General features: G+C 41.5%; 1 protein-coding gene across 8 annotated transcripts in view; it reads right to left on the bottom strand.

The window, feature by feature from the left end:
• Window positions 1-5,531: 5,531 nt before the first annotated feature.
• The window catches only part of RABGAP1 (RAB GTPase activating protein 1), a 241,947-nt gene continuing 225,694 nt past the window's right edge, over window positions 5,532-21,784 (bottom strand). For 7 of the 8 annotated variants that reach the window (XM_043981839.1, XM_043981838.1, XM_043981843.1 and 4 more), the window contains 5 exons: window positions 17,686-17,790; window positions 14,503-14,586; window positions 13,643-13,714; window positions 8,835-9,032; window positions 5,532-7,473 (listed from right to left, as the gene is read on the bottom strand). In XM_043981839.1, the coding sequence (XP_043837774.1) occupies window positions 7,351-7,473; window positions 8,835-9,032; window positions 13,643-13,714; window positions 14,503-14,586; window positions 17,686-17,790 (582 nt within the window). In that variant the 3' untranslated portion in view covers window positions 5,532-7,350. The remainder of the gene's footprint in view (window positions 7,474-8,834; window positions 9,033-13,642; window positions 13,715-14,502; window positions 14,587-17,685; window positions 17,791-21,784) is intronic. The other variant, XM_043981842.1, reaches the window with a different exon arrangement.

A 21,784-nucleotide genomic window follows, 5' to 3' on the forward strand; every position in this document is an offset into this window, starting at 1 on the left:
ATTCTAGGGTGTTTCTTCAGTTCTAACATTTTATTACCCAGTCAGTGGTCAAGAGGTAGCTTGTGAGGGGGAGGATGCCCTGCTCAAAGAGCTCGGAAGACCTTATTTTGCGTCCCATTCTATCTTTGCTGGAGAGTGAAAGTGCTGGGTTCTCTGCCGCTCTCTTAGGGACACATGGGATGGGTTGGGTGCCTGTGCTCACAGTGGGGAAGATTTTATGTTTCTTTGTGGATTTTACAAGCTTCCCTCATTAAAAGACACTAATGACAGAGGAGAGTCCTTCTTATTTTCCAACCACTTTTTCAAAGTCTTGTCTTGGAGAGAGTGCAAATCCTATAGGCTTAAGACTGGCTTTTCTTTGGCCAATACTAGAGGAGCTCGGGGCTCAGCTGAGAGTCACAACTAATTTTTCCCTTCTGAGGAACTGCCGTGAGCTGAAGGCCCAGGTTTAGTCTCCTACTACTTAGTAAATGCTTGTTGATTGACTAGGGAATATTTGGTGGCTGAACTGGGCATGCTTTCAAGAAGACCTGTGTCCTGTACAGTTTTCAGGAGTCAGGCCAGAAAGGAATGAGTTACAAGTTAATTTGGTAAAAATCTTCCACAATGTCTTACACTCAGCCATGAGAAAAGCCCTTAGTTCTGTCCTAAGTTTCCTTTCCCATCCCACAAACAGTTATAAGCTCATGGCATGAGTGATTTCAGGTCCGGGACACATGCCATCCTGTCGGGGCAGAGGGGTATGAGCACCTAGATCAGCTTAGGGAGTCATTGCCTTGTGGGAATTTATTTGGAACCAGTACACTTAGGCATCCTGCCCTTGGGATCAGGCTGTTTGTCCCAGAGAAGTGTGTAGGGCTCACGTTGCTGCTTCTTGGGGATTCCCTCAGGCTAAGAGTGTGTTGCTCTTACCCTAAGATGTGGGCTGGGGGAAGAAACCTGGGAATGGAATCTTGGCCTCCTGATCCTGTCCTGGGAAGCAATGCATAGTGAAGAGCACTGGTTTTGGAATTTGGAAACTCAAATTTAAGACATGCCCCTATTCTGTTAGTTGCAAGACAAGTCACTTTACTGCCATTTTCTCATCTGTGTGAAATAAGGATTTAATTGAAAATATGAGTGTCTACTGCTGTGGATCCAAAGACAGGCCCTGTCTTCAAGGAGCTGCTATTCCATATCATCCTTGTATCACTTGACAAGGGTTTTTGTTTTGTTTTAAATTTTTGTGTGTGTGTTAAACCTTCAAGCACTATAGAAACATACACTCTAATTTTCAAACGGGTATTCTAAATATGTGGTTGCTGGGTAGGAAATCATCAAAGTGTCACCTAATCCCCATTCTAGAAGGGTCTTGATTGAGGAGGGCAGGAGCAGCGGAGTGTAGAAAAGGCTCCTGTCCCTAAAATTTGAAAATGGTATAATCACTATCCCAGTAGAGATAGCAACAGAAGCAGTAACCTGGGGAAGTGAAGCCTGAGGAAATCTATAGTAGAGTTGTATCTTTCCCTACTGTGGACCTGGTTTCAAATGCCAGTCTCTGTCAACTTGGGCAAGTCACTTTCTATCTCTGGCCCCTCAGTTTCCTTATCTCTAAAAAGAGGTTGCTGGACTAGGCCTGGAGGTGTTAACCTTGGATATGTGAACATGTTATATTACTTCTTAAAGAGTAAGTTTCAACATAATTGGTTTCATTTGTAATCTTACATTATCTTATGCATTTAAAAATGTTCATTCCAAGAAGGGTTCTTGAAGTCTTCATCAGACTGGCAAATGGGTCCACTGCACAAAACAAGGTTAAGATCCCTAATGTTCCTTCCAGTTTTATAACTATCATTACTACTACTACTACTACTACTACTACCCTACTACAGGCCCTTACAGTAACCTACCTGGGCAATAATAGTCCCTTAACAGGTATGCTCTTCCACACTGCCTCAAAAATATATTATTTGTAAATTTGGTCATTTCACTTCTTTGCTCAAAAATCCTTAGTTATTACCAACTGAATAGAGTTTAGACTCATTTGTTTGATAGTCAAGGCTCTTAACCTTTCCAACCTCATTTCCTAATCCTGTTTAACAAATTCTACAGTGCAGTTGAACTGGGCTTCTCTTCTCTCCCTGGGCCCCCCCCCCCCCCCCCCCCCCCCCGCCAAATACAATTTACACTCTCCATGCCTTTATTCTCTCATGTTATTCTGTTATATTCTCTCATGTTATTCCTTATTCTTGGAATGTCCTCTCTCCTTTTGCCTGCTGAATCCTTATCTTCTTCCAGCTTTTAAAACCCAAGCCATGCTACTTCCATGAAACCTTTACTAATGCTCCCCCCATCTAAGATAACCTTCCCTTACCCCCCTCAAATAGTATTGTTTTACACATCTCCGATGCAGTCATCTTGTTTGTGTGTGTGTGTGTGTGTGTGTATACACACACACACACACACACACACACACACACATATATATAATTGTTTGTATTTTATCCCTCTATTAGACTGTGAGCTCCATGAGGGCAGGGAGCATGTCTTGTCCAGACTATGTATTTCTCTGAACAGTGTTCTTCTACCAGTAGGTGCTCAATAAATATTTGAATCTCAGTCTTTGCTTTCAATGATTTCTTCTAAGGTTTGGTATAAATCTCAATATCTGAAGGGGTCCCAAATGGAGAAGGGAAGATTTTTCTTGTGGAAGTTATAGATTTGGACCATGTATGTGGAAGAACTTAAAAGTTGTTCAACAATGGATTATGCTGCCCCCCACCCCCAGTTGAGTTCCCATCATTGTAAGTGTTCAAAAAGGAAATTGGGGGGCAGCTAGGTGGCGCAGTGGATAGAGCACTGGCCCTGGAGTCAGGAGTACCTGAGTTCAAATCCGGCCTCAGACACTTAACACTTACTAGCTGTGTGACCCTGGGCAAGTCACTTAACCCCAATTGCCTCACTAAAAAAAAAAAAAAGGAAATTGGCTGGAAGACTAATGTAGAGTGGAGTTGCAAATGAAACAAAATCTTGCTCCTCTGTGGGGAATCCCCCTCCAATTTTAGGATTATAGATTTGGAGATAGATGGTATAGTTCACCTTCATTTTTTCTATCAAGAAGGAACACTAAGGTAAGTAGTACCAGAACTGGGATTTTAACTTGGGTCTTTGGATTACAAATTCATTGTCCTCTTTAGATGACCTGGCTACCATAGAAACCGGCTCTACATTTCTAGAATCCATATTGGTTTACATTGAAGAACTCAATAGAAAAAGCACTGAATCTGGAGTTGATTCAGATTGAAATTGCCACTTACTAGCTTATTTTAGGCAAGTTACTCCCTAAGCATCATTTTTCTGAATGCCACCTACAGCTCCCTCTCTTGCTTTGTAAAAAACAAAGTGGCATAAGAAATGTGAAGTTATTCCCAGCCCCAGTCAGCAGGGTAAGGATGAAAGCATAAGTAGTAGGTACAGAAACAACTTGCCAAAGATAGTCCCAAGGTATAGGACCCCAAGCTCTCTTCAGATGTAGAGAGGGAATTCATAGGCCACTAATACAATGCAATTGAAAACTCTGATATGTCATTAATGACAATGCAGATTTAGAAGATGTAGAAAGGGTACTGGATGGAAGGGGAAGCCTTGGTTAGGCTTCCCCCTATATTATATATATTATACACACACACATACATCCATACGCATATACATATATACACATATACATACACACATATAGATATATAGATATATGCCTTTCCACTTAAAGCCAGTAAGAGGAATAAAACCCATTTGGTTGCAAATACTGTGTAGCTATCCATTGTGTGTGTATAGGTATGCAGGAGTAGCCACTGTACTTGAATCTGGGGAGCAAGCAGAGAGATCTGAACCAGCAGTTATTTGTTTTTTCTTAAGCCCACAATATGGCCTTGTATCTGTGTTCATGACTCATGGAAACATAAGTAAATCAATTCATTTCAGTGAGGTTGGTGTCAGGATGTGGATTCAAATTCCAGTTTTGCCACTTATTGAAGAGTGTGATTTTGGGTAAGAGTTTTTCCCCCTGATTTGGCCCTCATTTTCTCCATCCAGAAATGAGCTCTAATATCCCTTCCAACTATTCTATGACCACTTCAGTAAATATTTATTAATTATTAATCAGTAATCAACTGTATGCAGAACACTGGGGGGAAATAATTTAGATAAGACACTGTCCCTTTTCTTCATGGAGCATAACACAAAGACATTCATATGCAATATTTTTTTAGGAGTACATTACAAAGGTAAAACTTAACCTGATATCAGGCAAACCTTCCTGGAAGAAGAAGCATCTGAGTTGGTCTGTAAAGGATGGTTAGGAATTTATTAGGTTAAAGAAGAATAATTTGGGATTTGAACTCAGATCGTCTGACTGCAAATCTCATCCTATTTCTTTTGCACCTTGAAGAGAGTCCAGGCTTCGTGAGTAACTGAGGGAAGGGCATATGAGACAGAGCTGTGCCCTGTGGCAGAGGGCCTGGACAGTCAGACTAATTCTGGAGTTGGAGTCATTGAAGTGTTTTGAATAGGAGCCAGATAACCAGACTTTGGCATCATTAAACCAAGATCTATCCTGAAGTGCAGAATGAGCTCACTAGCTTGTTGGCAAGTGTCCTGCCACCACCTCCTGGGAGCCTTATATGACCCTCGGATTTCCTTATACACAAGATGCAAGTATTACAGCAAATTGTTGCCTCCTAAAACTCTGAGAGCAGGAACCATAAACTGTGTATCTCATTCAGGGCTCTGTTCACAGCAGGTACTAACTAAATGGTCTGAAAGGGAATATGTTAGAGAAGATCTCTAAGCCAACCAAGTGGGGGTGGGGCGTGCGTGCGTGTGTGTGTGTGTGTGTGTGTGTGTGCATGCACATGCCTTAGGTAAGGTTTGGAAAATGTGTTACTCTAAGTCCACTAGTGGCTTTGAGACTTTACTATAAAACTTATTATTTAGTGGAGAATATTGGAGAAGTTTTATCTGACACTGGAACCATTTCAGAACATTTTCAATCCCTAAGTGATGGAAAGAGGCCTCCAGCCGAGAAGACATCATTGAGAGACTGGAGACTTCCATTTAATTCTTTGTGATCAGCCTTCCTTTAGCTGAGTAGGGGAAGTCTATGCATTACTTTGCTGCTCAGTAAGTTGGAGCTGGGGGAGAGAGGCAAAGCTGGGGACTGCCTAATGAAAGCTTTTGTGGAAGAATGCTCAAGGAATACTTCCAGAGGAGCCATAATTTTCATACCTCAGCACTCAGGACCGAAGACAGTTTAATGAATGAATTACTTTGATTTAAAAAATAAAACCCAGAAAAAACTCATTGCTGATGGCCAAAGTGAAACAGACAGACTGGTCTAGGACAAAAGGCACACAATCTGTTGTTGGGTCTCCTGAACTCAAAGGCTTTCCAGTTTGGTAGGAACTGATCCAGCCTATGCTTGGTGGAGCTTTCAAGACAAATGTCAGTGGAATGAATTATTAAAATGAAATAAAGCCAAAGAAATAACAATAATACAATGTTACTGGTTTATATTTCAATTCATAAAGTTTACACACTGAAACTACCCCAGCACAATGTCCACACAATTTAATATTGGACGCACTTACAGTTGTTGGTTTGGGTGATTAAACAATAAAGATGATGGAAGCAGTTAAGGAAAGGGTTTGGGTATATTATATATAGCTGCATGTCACCTCCGTCGCCACAGGTCACATTAGCGAGCATTAGTACAGTCAACAAGAAAAGAGGTACAAAATAAACCAAGTATCTTTATATACAAACCAGTGTCTCTTCTTGTAACCAGCCTGCTCACACTGCACACAGGGTAAAAGGGAAAAAAAGTATCCACTGATACAAGAGAGATCTGTCAGCATAACATAAACCATTATAAATTAAAAATGAAAGTGAAAATAACAATCTTTTAAAAAAAGGAACAAGGTGCTAAAATCTTCATTCAATAGCTTTCAAGTGAGAACTTCAAGCCAGTGTGAATGGGGAGAGGCCCATGCACAGGAAGTACTCTGAGAACAGGGCTCCTGAAACCCAGCTCACAGATCCAGATTCTGAGCAGGTGCAATGTCCCCGGAAAGTCGGTGAAAGTATATAGCTGGTGAGTCCCAGAGCACCACTACCTTGTTGCAAGTGCAGATAAACATACACACACATCCCAAAAGACCAACTACATGTGTATAGTTCAGTTTCTCCTCATTCATACATATGTGCAAACTAAAAACCTTGATGTTGGGGAACTCATCTTGTCAAGGGGGGAAAGGAGAGGGAGGAAGAAAAATGAACAGCCCTCCAACGGAATCAGTTGTCCAAACAGCCACATAGTTACATGTCAGCAGTCCTGGTATTGGGATTCCAACATGGTTGATTTTGTGTGGGCCTGGGGAAAAACTAGTGATGTCTGTCTATATGATGTAAGTAAAATGCCATTTGCCCCAATTTTGATTAGTTCACATCTCCTATTCAAAGACAAATCACCCAACACAGAGCTGTGAAGTCATTTGGCAGCTAGTGCTTTAAAAAAAAAAAAAGAATTGCATAGAATTGATTAGAAACATGTAAATAATGCCAAACAGAAAAATGTGCGGTGTGTTGTCTTAACAAAACCAGATGGCGCCAACCATAGTCATGAAACCCTTCCATTTTTTTTTCCTTTTAAAAAACTCCCGGGATCCTACCTGGAAGGACCCTTTACAGACAGACTTTTGAATTGTGTTCTTGGTTAGTGACATTCCACCCCTGCCAGTCTCTCTATATGTATATATACATAAGTGTGTGCATATATCTCTACACACATATAGACATGTGTGCATGCATGCATGTATCTATACATAAACGTGTATATGTTTATATATACATACTTCTATATACACACATGTGTACATGTATGTATGTGTGTATACACACAAACATACACACAAATTAAGGTAAAAAAAAAAATCCAAACAAACTGACCAAAAGATCCCTACGCCTGTAATGTAAACTTGGCCGCAGGGTATGTTAAGTTTCATACCTACTCTGACTGTGAAAAAGGCCTCTTGGGGGGGGGGGGGTGTCTCACAATAGAGTGCTTCTCTGAAGAGTTTCAATCTAGCTAGAACACCTGTTAAATATCAGTAGTATGGAGAGTCCTACACAGGAAGCCTTGTTTTGCATGTTTCCGTCCACTTTATCATTGATCTATTAAAATCCTGACATGCTGCTGTGTTTCTAGGTTATATACATTCTGGTCCTCTGACATGTCACAGAATCAAACATCTGGCCGAGGAAGGCAGCCAAAGGTGGTGTGTGTTAAGAAGAAGGTGTCTATCTGGAGGTGTCCCCTCAACAAGTCTCTTTCCCTTGGACACCAGTCACTGTCTTTATAGAACTTATGGTTCTGTTGAACCAAGTCTTCTTAGCAGCCTGGACCTCATTTAATGCGAGACCCAAATGGTGTTCCAGGTCCTGAAAAAGAGAAAACATAGGACCCAAAATTACATTTCTGCTGCTGCCACCAGTCAAACAACTTAATGGAACTAAGTCCTAGGTCTGAATCCTTCTCGAGACGCTTATTTACTGAGAAACACACGGCAAATCATTTCATGAGACAATGGCCTAGTGGCTGGAGTAAGAGAGGGGTTCAAATCCCACTCTTCCCACATACCATTTGTGTAACTCTGGGCAAGTCACTCTTCAAGACTCCTAGTTGCAGAGAAGGGGAACACCATTATTACAGCACTAGCAGAGAAGGTTCTCACTCTACAGAAGCAATCACAGGTCTGCTCCAAAATAAAAAATATTGCTTAAGGTTGATGGGAGGCTAAAATGAAGGCATATACCTAACAGGCTATGCATTTGTCAGGTACTATTATTGTTACTGACTTGTGCTTTATAGAATCATAGGATTTAGGTCTTGGAAGGGACCTTAGAGATGGCCCAAGTGGAGAAACTGAGGTCCCATACCTTTTACTGCAAATTCAGCTCTTTCCAGTTGCCCATTATACCTTCTAACACCCTGCCCCGCCCCCCAAGCTGAGTATCTTTTGACCAACTAAACATTTTTAACAATGTTCCTACAGAACCAACTATCCCCCCGTTTTGCCTGTAGAGCCAACTGAGCTACAGTGATCAAATGCCAAGATCTTGGTCCTTAACATCTTATTAATTCTCTGTCACATTTATGTGCTCAATTCATGCAATGAATTCATTCAATTAAATAGATCTTTTATGTTCAAGACATCTTAGGGAACCCAGAAATGGAGAAGACAATGCCTCTTCTTCCCTTATAATACAGAAGAAAGGATAAGAGACAAGTACACATAACTTTGATACAAAATGAGTCTAAATATGGCCATGCTTTCTCTCCTCCCCCTCTCCAAATCTGGCTTTTAGAAAAACTCATGTATAGCAGACATCAGTGGTATTATTTTTCAGGGATCTGGCTTACAGTCTATGATAAGGGCCATGCAATTGCAGGATATAGCTTAGCTGCTACATTTCAGTAGGATTTAAGCTCCTACCTATGACATACATTGAAAGAAAAGAACCCTCCCTCCAAACCCTCTTTGGCTGCAGAAAGAAGGGGGATATGATGGATAGTGGATAACACTCCATCGCTAATATGGGAAAGCTCACAGGGTACTAGACCTGGAAGAGACCTTTATGGCTAATCAACTAGTACAAAGACAGTTAATTATGTACTCTAACCAATTAAAAAGCATTCCCATAAGTTCCCAAGACAAGTACTGGATGTCTTCCTCCAATAATTAACACCAAGGTGCAGTCTGACTGACCTTGGCTCACTGCTGTCCAGTGGCACTCCTCACCTGGATTTTACATTCTGCCTCGACCAACTGCAGTTTGGTTTGTGCTAGTTCCAGCTCCATTTCCCTCAGCTGGTTTTTCAATGTCTCCTTCTCTTCATCAGTATCTTCATCCGAAGCCTCTGTGGCTGAGCTGATGACCTTCACGCGCCCTTCCTTGTTGAAGAACTCTCTGCAGCGCTCACAATCGTCCACCTTATGCTGAAACCAGAAAGCAGACAGTCAAGGGCAGTGTCACTGACTGGCTTACAGGGAAGGAAGGATCCCCCCCCCCACCCCTGCTTTTTTAAAAATAAAACTTTGTTTTGATATTTTTGTTTCTTATATCACCATAGTTAATCCCAAGTATTCCTCCCTCTCTGCCATCCCGCCATTCCCTATGACAGTATTTTTATAGAGAGAAAAAACAAATCAGAGCTAAACAAGATCCATTCACTGAAAAAGTCCATAAGCATGTGCAATGTTTAACACCCATGGGCCTCCCCCTGCACAAGGGGTGTTTGGGGGTGTCCTCTCCTATCCCTCCATTTTAGTTCTGCTGAATCTTTATCATCTTGTTGCACTCACTTTCTGTTCTTTCCACTTACGTTGTTGTAGTTATTGTGCATAATACTTCCTTGGCTCTGCTTACATACATCATTTCTTCCATTATATTCATGTACTACACTTTGTTCAGCCATGCCCCAGTTGGTGGACATCTACTTTGTCTCCAGCTCTTTATAAATATTTTGGTGTATGTGGAGACCGCTTATAGATAGCTTCCTTGGGACATTAAATTCAGTACTGGAGTCTGGTTCAGAGGCCATGGACATTTTAGTCACATTATTTGCAAAGTTCCAAATTGCTTTTCAATTTCAATGGAATCCTGTAGCTACAAAGAAGGTTAGAACATTTTCAACTCCACCAAAAACATATTTAGGGTGCCTAGCCTTCTACTACCTCATCAGCACTGACTGTTGCTGGGGTTTTGTTTTTGATTTTGTTTTATTTTAGGAGGGATTGCTTTAAAGAAGCAGGCATACAGTGTGGGAACCAGGCGACAACTTCTTTAAGTAATGTGACAAATCCTTTCCTAAAAATGCTCCAGATCAAGTTTTTATATAAAATGTAGCAATATGCAATTTCATATAATGAAGCCATTTCTATATTCTCAGTAACAGCTTCCTAAACACACAGCTTTTCCAATATGGCTACTGGTTAAAAAACCTTTTGGCGAGGCAGCTAGGTGGAGCAGCTAGGTGGCGTGGTGGATAGAGCACCGGCCCTGGATTCAGGAGGACCATCTGGCCTCAGACACTTGACACTTACTAGCTGTGTGACCCTGGGCAAGTCACTTAACCCCAACCGCCTCACCAAAAAAAACCCAAAACCTTTTGGCCAAGAAATACTACATATAACTAAGATTATAAATCCTTGTGTAATTAGCAGCAAATGGAGAGCAGAGTATTGTTGGAAGAACATTTTACCTATAATCTTGGTGTGTCAAAGCTGCAAAGGATAATTGAACACAGATCATAGTATATAACATTAGAGCAGGAAGAGACCTTAGAACAGAGAGTGATGGAGCTGGAAAGTACACTGGGACACAATGTCAGGGCTGGGCTATCCCAGTGCTTAGGATAGTACCTGGCACTGAGTAGGCACTTAATAAATGTTTAGTGATTGATTGTTACCACACAGCTAATTCAACAGAGTTGCTGAAGAAGTAAAAAACAAAAAACTGGAAAACTAAACTAGATTACCAAGAGAAGAAGAGGCTATTCATCTAGAGCCACCACAAAAAAAGTGACAGTTTGGAAATGTAACAGAGTCTGCTAGTAAGTTAGCCTTCAAAAGCAAGGATATCAAAATTAGAAGGGAAGCAGAAATCTGGGAAACAATTTTTACTGCTAGTGTTTCTGATAAAGGCCTCATTTCTAAAATATATAGGGAACCAAATCAAATTTATAAGAATGCAAGTCATTCCCTAAGTGGTCAAAAGATACGAACAGGCAGTTTTCAGATGAAGAAATCAAACCTATTGCCATGTGAGAAAATGCTTTAAATCACTATTGAATAGAGAAATGCAAATTAAAACAACTCTGAGGTACCACCTCACACCTATCAGAGTGGCTAATATGACAAAAAAGGAAAATAATAAATGTTGGAGAAGCTGTGGAAAAATTGGAACACTAATGCATTGTTGGTGGAGCCATTCTGGAGAGCAGTTTGGAGATATGCCCAAAGGGCTATAAAATTGTGCATACCCTTTGATCCAACAATACCACTATTAGGTCTGTTTCCCAAGGAGATCATAGGAAGGGGAAGGGGACCCACAAGTACAAGGGTATTTACAGCTGCTCTTTCTGTGGTGGAAAAGCATTGAAAATTGAGGGGATGCCCATCAATTAGGGAATGGCTAAACAAGTTGTGGTATATGAATGTAATGGAATACTATTGTGCTGTAAGAAATGATAAGCGGGCAGATTTCAGAAAAACCCGGAAGGACTTGCATGAATTGATGCCGAGTGAGATGAGCAGAACCAGGAGAACACTATACAAGTATCAACAACACTGTGTGATGATCAACTCGGATAGACTTAGCTTTTTTCAGCAATACAATGATCCAAGATAATTCCAGAGGACTCATGATAGAAAATGCTCTCCACATACAGAAAATGTGGAATCTGGATGCAAACTGAACCATGCTGTTTCTACTTTTTTTTTTTAATTTTTTGAGGTTTTTCCCTTTTGTTCTGATTCTGCTTTCACAACATGACTAATGCAGAAATATGTTTGATATGACTGTACATATATAACCTATATCAGATGGCTTGCTTTCTTGGGGAAGGGGGAGGGAGAAAAATTTGGTAGTGGATAAAGTACTGGCCCTGGATTCAGGAGGACCTGAGTTCAAATCCAGCCTCAGCTACTTGATACTTACCAGCTGTGTGACCCTGGGCAAGTCACTTAACCCTTACTGCCCCATCCCCCCCCCCCAAAAAAACCCCATAAAAAGCAAATGTTGAAAACAATCTCTACATGTAACTAGAAAGTAATACTTTTATGATTAAAAAAAATTTTTTTTAAAGCAAGGCTATGTGGGAAGCCTAGAACTCTTTGAACAGGACACCCAAGAAGGTTCCATGAAAGTGTAAAATTGCAAAAATGTAAGAACTAAAAGGCAGATATAGAGTAAAATTGGATTTAGACACGAACGGTCATGCACTTGGAACCTAAACTAAATTAAAGCCTTGATTTCCTAATCCTGCAGCTGAAGCAGAAAAATGAAAATAAGAGGCTGTAATGAGAGTTGGCACAACTTCTGCAGGCCCAGCATGTTACACTGTTGACTAGCTGTTGAGCTGGGGGAGTGAAGCAAATACTCGTCTTTGCTGGGTGGCGTTTATCTGCAGATCAACACTTGTACTTTAAAAAACAATTAGGGCTGGAAAGAACTGCAAAAGATTTGGGATCAGATTTAGAGCTAGAATGACCATCAGTAGTAATCTGTCCACCCCCTTCAATTTTACAGATGAAAAAACAGAGAGAGGTCTAGTGACTTGGGATTAAAGAGGTAGAGACCAGAAGAAAGACTGGGTTCAAAAATCATAGATCTGCCATTTGCAAGGAGATGACCCATTGTCAGGAGTATTTTAGAGTGTTCCTGTTCACAGCTGAGAGGTTCTAAGAGTCCTCCTGACCTGAATGGGACCCTTGCTTAAGACTTCACAGCCCTGCAGGAAGCAGTCAACCAGAGAAACCCTAATTTATGAAATCTTCTCAAATCAGTACCATGATTTAAGAAACTTGTAACTTTTCCTCTGCAGGAGTCCTCTTCCTATGCCCACTTTTGGTATGGTGGTAACTAGGTTCTTGAAAGTGCTATAAAATACAATGTGAGCACCAGCAAGTACTCGTTAGACCACACCATCTAAGAGAAATGCTATGTATATAGCATGTGTATGTGTGTGTACATATGTGTATATGTCTGTATATGTGTGTGTATATACATATACACACATACACAATATGCCCCTTCTACATACACTAATAACAGGTTCCATTTTTATGAGGAATTTCTAATAATCATGTTTGACATAATATAGCAGCATGACATCCCTTTGAGTTCACTAAAACGATCCTACCTTATATGAAATAATCTTTCTAGATCTTTCATTACAAATGATAGCTAGAAGGGACCTTAAAGGTTCTTTAGTTTAACACTCCCCCCCACTTTTTTAAGTGAGTAAACCAGGGAAGTAACTTATTCAAGGTCACATAGAGAATTTTTGACAGAGCTGGGAGTTAGTTTCCTGACTGCTAATCCAGTGGAAAAGAAAGATGAGTCTTTACCTAGTGGGAAAAAACACTGGACAGAGAGCATAAAACCTAAGTTCCAGTTCTGGCTCTTAACATTTGTCAACTCTGAGACCGTGGGCAACTTAGGGAATTGGACTTCATAAACTCTAAGGGGTTCCTCTACTGGCATTCTATAGTCTAAAGTCTTTTCCATCTCTAACAGTATGTTCTGTGTTTTAACATGTTATAGTCTCAGATCTATTTGTTTTCTAACATTTTGCGATTCTGCTTCCCAAGGGCTTTATAACATTGCAACCTCTAACAGTAAAGTATTCACGGTCCTACCCCATGGGAAGTAAAGTTTACACACGATTTTCTCAATTTCACTTCCATTCCACATCACTGGAAAATGTCATTGTCATCGTTTGTCCTGCCTACTAGCTTATAATGAATAAAGCACTGTAAATTAAATTCAGAAATTCTTTGCCTTAAAAGCAAATTGTATCACGACACTAAAGAAAGTCACTTACCCGAATTTTCTCAATTTCTGCTTTATTCAATGACTGCTGTTTTTCCAATCTCTCGCTCAACTGGGAACAAATCTAAGGGAACACAATCAATCCACCAAACATTTGAAGCAGTGTAATAAGCATCTTTGTAAGCTAAGCTTATGACTCACTCAAGGCCAAAGTTGGGCAGTAGCACATTAAGAGATAGTTTATGGGGGAGGATGGCTGATATTTGGGGGTAACAGGAGGGGGACAAACGTTGGAACATTCAGAATGTATGTTCCCTTAGTTGTGTTAACACTACTCTCATGTCCCCTGGGGGCAAGGCCTTAGATGATCCATGAAAATACCCTAAACACACAAAGCTCAGTGAGGAGGCATAGCAAAGGAAAAAACAATAGCTACTATATAATCATGTAAATTAAGTCAAGTCATTCCAGAGGGAAGCAATAGCAATGGAAGTGACAAAGTTTCAAATTCTAAGAGTCTACCCTTAGATGTGTGTCTAACCAGTGTCAACAGAACAGAGATAGTTAAGACAGCAAGGGATAGTGCAAAGAGCACTGGGTTCAGTAAACAAACCTATATCTGAATCTTGGATACCAAGCACTAACTAGCTGTGAAACCTAGGGCAAGTCACTTAACCCCTCTGAGTCTTAGTTTTACCACCTGTAAAATGGAGATAATAGTAAAAATTGTCTAATGGGATTGTTCTAAGGAGAGCTTTTGGGAAACTTCAACACACTATATAATAGGAGCTATTATTATTACTTGAGGCCTTATGTGGAAAAGGCAGAGGAATAGGTTTTCTCTAGGAAAAACATCTGCCAATATTCTCTAGAGGAGAAGGTAGCATCAATGGACCAACCAGTGGCACATACCTGCTTGTAATCACCAATGATGGAACTGTTTTTTTTAATCTCTGACTCTGCTTTGTCCAGCTCCCGGCGGCACATTTCTTTCAGCTGGAGGAAAAAAGTAAAAAAAGAGTAAAGCAAGTTCTGAAGTTGTGCATATTATCATCACCAAGAACTGAATGACCTCTTCTGCAGGACTCTAGGGAGAAAAAAGGCCCAGACTCAGAGAAAGAAGACATGGGACTGAGTCCAAAGCCCGCTAGGGAGCCTAAGTGGACAAAGTCACTTTGCATCTCTGGGGTCCGGTTTCCTCACCTGGAAGATTGAGATGATAATAATTGCATTTATATACTCCCAGGGCTTTGAGCCCTTTGTACTTTGGAAATGTTAAAGCTCTCTGTAAACAAGTCATTATTATTCTTATTAACAATAATGATGGTGATAATACTTCTACTACCTATGGTCTGTTGTTAGAAAAACTATCATATACCTTCAAACACTATGGAAATAGGTGTCATTATTTTCAGTTTTGGGGGGCAGCTAGGTGGTGCAGTGGATAGAGCACCAGTCCTGGAGTCAGGAGTACCTGAGTTCAAATCCAGCCTCAGACACTTAACACTTACTAGCTGTGTGACCCTGGGCAAGTCACTTAACCCCAACTGCCTCACTAAAAAAAAATAATAAATTTAAAAAATATATTTTTTTTTCAGTTTTTGGTATAGCCAAATTCCTGTTCCTTAAGTCAACAGAGGGGAAAGCATTTATTAATTAGTTCAAATCATAGTGAGTCAGTCAATAAACATTTATTAAGTGCCTAATAAATGCTAGGGAGACAAAAAGGATTTGCAAAAGATAGTCCCTGTCCTCAGTGAACTCACAATCTCATGGGGGGAAACAAATATGTACAAAGAAGCTATAGAGGAAAAACAGGAAAGAATTATAAGGCACCTGAATTGAGAACAGGCGGGAAAAGTTTCCTTTAGAAGATGGAATTTTATTTGGGACTTGAAGGAAGCTAGCTGGTGAAGATGAGGAGAGGGAGCATTTCAGACATGGGCAAAGTCAGAGAAAATGCCCAGAGCCAAAAATGGAGTGTCTTGTTCAAGAAATAGCAAGGGTGGGGGAGTGTCACTGAATCCCAGAGTGTGTGTTGGGGAGTAAGGTCTAAGAAGACTGGAAAGGTGGGGGAGGGGCATGGTAAAGAGAGGATCTTATGTGATTGTGGAGGCAACAGGGAGCCCCTAAAGTTTACTGAGTAAGAGGGTGACATGGTTGGAATGTGCTTTAGGAAAATCACTGGTGGCTCAATGAAGGATGGACTGGAATAGGGAGAGATCTGAGGCAGAAAGACCCATAAGCAGGCTATTACAATAGTCTAAATCTGAGGTGACAAGGGCCTGCACCAGGTTGGGAAGCGACATCAGAGAAGAGAAGAAAGACATCACAGAGAGAAGATCTGTTAGAAATGGTTCTCATGGGGGACAGCTGGGTGGCACAGTGGAGAGAGCACTGGCCCTGGATTCAGGAGGACCCGAGTTCAAATTCGGCTTCAGACACTTGACACTAGCTGTGTGACCCTGGGCAAGTCACTTAACCCTCACTGCTCCACAAAAAAACAAACAAACAAAAAAAAGAAAGAAAAGAGCCTTTTCAAGTTTGGGAACCAGGGACAGAAGAGCTATAGATGATACTTAATGAGGCTAGAAGGAGCAAGTGAGGATGTTTGGGAATGGTAGGGAAGAGCCAATAGAGGAGAGTAAAAATAAGTGAAAGAGTGGGGATGCCAGAAGGGGCCATCTGTTGGAAGAGAATGGGAAGCATTGGGAAAATACAGAAAATGAAAGTTTGCTTCAGGTTTTGGGCACCATCTACAATGGCCCATGTGCTGTCTTTTTCCACCTCGCTTATCTGTAAAGATCAAGTTCTATGGGGTAGAGAAGGTTGGTATTTGATTTCTTTCATCTTCCCTGGATTCTCAGGTGTTAATAAATGAAGAAACAGCCAAGAATGAGGACAAGTGACAAAAGATACTTAACCAATTAGTTGCACCATGTTATGGCCCATCTGCCTGAAGAGCTTGCACGTAAGAAGTGGTATACAAGATCAGTTTTCCATGAGCTGTGTAATCTGAAAAGATGGGACAGCCATGCAGAAAGAGGTAGGCTGAAGAAGTTGACAGCCCAAGTGCTGTCTGTGTACATATGTAGTTGTAAGAGACTTCATGGAAAGCCTCGGTATGTCTGGTACAGCACCACGCTCCCCTTCCCCCTAACTCCACTCAGGGTTTATGGGTGGCCATGAACAAGAGTCACACAGGAGAAGGCATGGATTGGCTGTGACCTGCACTGCTGGTATCAAAGATCCATGAGAGAGCAATGGGCCTTCAGCCAGATCAACAAGGACACCTACGTCTATCTTTCTGCGTATCTGTCACAGAATCAGGAATATTACTCTTGGGAGGAACGCTTAGCCCAAATTTCTCAGCCCAAACTTAGCCCAAATTCTATGGATGAAACAGGCCCCAAGGGGAGGAGTGAAATTTGCCCAAGGTCAGCCAGTCATTAGTAGAGCTAGGATCCAAGTCCAGTTCTGAAAACTCTTAGTCTGTCATTTCACATAAGGCTCTAGAGAACAAACATTGGGCTATAGTAATTCTTTCTTGACATGAAAGAATGGACACTGACCTATTATCTCCTTTCCAGTTTTAATTATTAAGGACCATTAGGCTTTAAGCCTTTGGAGAGAAACATCATCCAGCTGTCTCAGGTTTTTCCCCATGCCAACAGGAAGGACAGTGCTTGCCCCAAATGATTTCCTTTTAGTCCTCAGTTACAGTTATGACAGAGTGTTAAACTGTAGACTCAACTGAGACAAAGCTTAGAGCTAGACTCTTACAGGTAGACAAGATTTTGAAACAAGGAATGTTTAGAATAAAGAATGTTAGAGCTAGAAATGACCTTGGAGAGCACCTGATCTCACTTCATTTCACAGATGGGGCCACTTGAAGCGAAGATTGAAGAAGTGACTTGCCCAACAGGTTACACAGCTACTAAGTAGCCCAGGCAGGACTTGAATCCAAGTCTCTTCTCCTCAGATCCAGCACTCTCTCTGCTCTACCCTACACTACTCCCACATTCCTTTGCTTTCCAGGTGTAGGAAGGCTTGGGGGAGGGAGAGGGAGTTTGGGGGCCCTGAGACACCAGTCACCTGAGCAGACTCCTCTTCTAGCCGCCTTTTCTCTTCCTCTGCATCGATCAGCTTCTGTTTGGTCATCAGCAGCTCCTTATTCAGGGCATCTGCCTTTTCCTCAGCCTGCAACACAGACATATTGCACTGGGGGTTGTCAGAGAATCTTGGAAGGTTAGAGCTGAAAAATCATCTTGTTTAACACTCAATTCAAAGACAGGGAAATGGAAGCCAAGAAAGGAGAAGGAAATGCCTTTTGTTGAAGGCTACACAGCTGCTTAGTGGCGAGGCAGGGGTTAGATTCCAGGCTTCCGGCCTCTGTGCAAAGTAAAGTTTCTGACTTTTGCCTAGCGAGGGAATGGCTCCATTCCTCATCATCCAGGAATTACTTCTACTTGTTCTGCTGATTTCTTCCATCTGATCATGAAAGGACCTGGGACTTTTTCAGTTCCCACTTATTTCTCTGTGGAAAAACTTGTATCTTTTTACTTTCTAATAGTTGGCTTGAAAAAAGAACTCTGGATATGGATATTCAAGAGCTGACACCAGAATGAGTTGCTGAACAAGTCTGATCACATCAGAAAAAATTATCGTGAGAAATCAAGCCTAAAAGAGACAGGCCTTCATATAAAAGCTAAAAATAACTAAGTATGCAAAAGAGAAAGGCTCTGTCCTGAACTGAACTTGTACCTATTAGAATTTGTACCTATTAGAAGGGGACAGAAAGACTGAGTGACAACTGAATGGTGTTTTAATGGACTGGTAGGAATTCAACAGGCAGAAGAGGGGAAGAAGGACATTCGCTTGAGGCAGAGGGAACAACAGCAAACACATGGAGATTGGAAAAGCTGTGTGTGTGTGTGTGTGTGTGTGTGTGTGTGTGTGTGTGTGTGTACTTTTAGAGGTGGAGGTGGGGCAGAGAGTAGTTCTGTCTTGTTTGGACATAAAATATGTGGTGGGTGCATAGTCAGCAACAATAACGTAGCAGGGGGCAGCTAGGTGGTGGTGGCGCAGTGGATAAAGCACTGGCCCTGGAATCAGGAGGACCTGAGTTCAAATTTGGCCTCAGATACTTGACACTTACTAGCTATGTGACCCTGGTCAAGTCACTTAACCCTCACTGCCCCACAAAAACAAACAAGCAAACAATAATGTAGCAAAGGTAGGGTTGTGCCAGATTGTGGAGGGCTTTGAATGCCAGGCAAAGGAATTTGAACTTTATTTCAATGTCAGTAGCAAAGCCACTAACATTTTTTTGAGCAGAGGAATGATATGGTCAGCTCTATACATAATGGAGATTGGGGAGAGACAAATGGAAAGACCTTTCAGTGGGCTACTGTAGAAGTCTAGCTGTGGTGAAAGAGAAGGTGTCAGGTAGAAGTTCTATTTTGGAGATACAGAAGGGACCAGATAACTATACATGAGAGGTGAGCAAGAGGTGAGAAGCACAGGGAAAATGTCACAGAACGCAAGCTGTAACTGAAAGGCTTGATAGTACCCAATACTTTTCTTTCCTCGCATAAGAAATACTGAAAGCTGCCTGACTTCACTATGAAATATCTGTAATAATCTGGACCGCCAGACCCTGCTCTCCTTTCTGGTCTTTAGGAAGCTCGCTTAGATACAAGTTTAGCTGAATGTGAGGAGAAACAATAAAGAAATAACCATGACCTTTGGGAATAGCAAGCCTGGCGGCAGTAAGCATTACAGAATAGCACGGACGCTCCTCCGCTCCTCCCCAAGTCAGCAGCCCACGGGATCCTGCTGAAGTCTAAGTGCTGAGCAGGGAGGGTCATGTTGGTGTCCTTGTCAGAAGGGAATGGTTTCTCGTTCTCTTTTTGCAGTATGGCCACAAGTCCCTTTTCTAAATATCAGAGTCAGATCTTGGTGAGTACATTCAGAGAATGCACAAAACCGAAACAGGATGCTTTCTGAAAAGAGAACTTTGGTGGAAGACTGCCCAGAGAAAAACAAACAAAGGCCAGAACTGTCTTCAGATCAATGAGAATCATTTCCCCCATCCCAGTAACATAAGTCAGTTCTTCCCAGAGAGAGACAAGGATACGTTTTTGGGACTGACCAAAAATGATGACCACTCCCAAGGATCAATTTCTACATTGCCCAGATGCAGACTCATTGCTGTCCGGAGGCTTTTACAAATATTCAAGGAAAAAGCCCAACAGCAACAAATTACATTTTTATAGCACTTTACGGTTTACAGAAGGCTTTCCCTACATTGGTCCTGTCATATGGGTCCCTTTTACAAAGAGGAAACTTGAGGCTCACAGAGCCTGAGCGACCTGCATAACAGTGACAGACATGAACTTGGGATATGAATCTCGATACCCTAACTCTTCAGTCCAGAGCTCTTTCTACTATATTCAGTGTCTTTCCTCCTCAGAAAACAATGAGAAAGAAATGACAAAAGAGATGGAAGAGAATTATGCTAATGGAAGAAAATTCCAGAAATCCTTAATATCAGCTAGTCAATTTTCTGTCTTTTGGAAGTGAGGGAATAGGGAGAAAAAGAGAGGGAACAGAAACACTGACTGACGTGTACCAAAAAAACTAGGTCATCTTGTAAGAGAACCCATCCAAATGGTTCTGAAACCATAGTGACTTTTAATTATGTTTAAGCAAGTGAGAGGAGCTGGGTTTGTCCTCTCAATAGGCGGGGAGGATGAATGAATGCATTTTGGGGGACGTGGGTTGCTTGTCCTCTCTGCTTTAGCCTTCAGTGAGAACCTTAGAATCAGTGTTGAGAGAACTCCTCCAACTTTTCTGCACTCCTGATCCGAAGCAGCTGAAGAAGAGCAATGGGACATGGTACTGACAGTGATGGGAGGAAAGCCGTGCGTTCAGGCATATGCCCCTCTGTCTGACTCACTGTGGTGTCCCTGAGTCAGAGATGAATGACCATGCTGCTGGAGTATTTTGGATATTTCAGGGATCATTTCTATTTCTCATTCAGTTTTACATAAAAACCAGCTAACACCAACTTTCCGCATCTGACCTTTGATTGATGACTCTCTTTAACTTTGGTATCACAAACCAACCAATTAATTAACCTTTCTGAATCTTAGTTTCCTCCTGTTTAAAATGGGTATAACATTCCCCATTACTATTACTGGCTGGTAGAGATCTGGTTTATGCTGGTACTCCCTCAAATGCTTCAGACTGCAGCTCATCCTGTGTGCTTTGGAAACTGAAAGCCCTATGATATAAGTGAGATCATGGATGTATTGGAGTATTGTTAAGCAAACTGTGAGTGGGATGCTGGGAGCAGAAAATGAGTTCTTTTTGGTGCTGTTTTATTGCTTTGATTATTTCCTTCTTTATAGCAATGGAAGGAAAAGTTTGAAAGTCACTGTCTAAGATTAATAACCCCCTCTTGAGATCAGTATAAAAACACTTCTTTACCACAGAAGTCAAGAACAAAGTCCTCAATCCATTTTTAAGCAGGCAGGATGGTGATGTTACCATTAGACCGTCAATTTTTGGCCAACACACAATGGCTCAAGCCACATCCAGCTGGAACCAAATGATAAAACTGCTTCTATCTAAGAGGCAAAAAGTCCACTCAGGGAACAAGAACACCTTAGTTCTATCTACCCATGGACCATTCTCCACCACCCTGAATGTTAATAATAATTAGAGATGTGCATTGCTTTGGGACTTACAGTGTGGGATGTAGTGGGAAAAGCCCTGGTCTTGGAGTCAGAGGAACTTGTCATTGCTCTCATTGTCTGCATGATCCTGGGAAAATCACTTCACATATTTGAACTTCAATTTCCTCATGTGAAATAGGAATAATAATGAGGAACTGAAAAGGGGAGAAGCACTTCATAAACCTGGAAAAGTCTAAGTCCTTTTCATATTTACAAATGAAGACACAGGCTCAGGGAGTACTGGGCCTCTCTCTTGAGGCTCTGCGGCCTGCTCCTTGGCCTCCCTAAGCACAAACTACTCAGCAGTCTCTGCTGCCCTGCATTCCCCTCACACCACTCACTGGGCAAGGCAGGAGTCCAAGAAACATTTCCCCTTCTTGGAGTACAGGGGTCAGGATCATCATATTGGGAAGGAGCCCGATCAGCCACAACCTCAAACTAGGGAGTTGCAT

The sequence above is a fragment of the Dromiciops gliroides genome, chromosome 2, assembly GCF_019393635.1.
Source record: "Dromiciops gliroides isolate mDroGli1 chromosome 2, mDroGli1.pri, whole genome shotgun sequence".
Classification (NCBI taxonomy): Eukaryota; Metazoa; Chordata; class Mammalia; order Microbiotheria; family Microbiotheriidae; genus Dromiciops; species Dromiciops gliroides.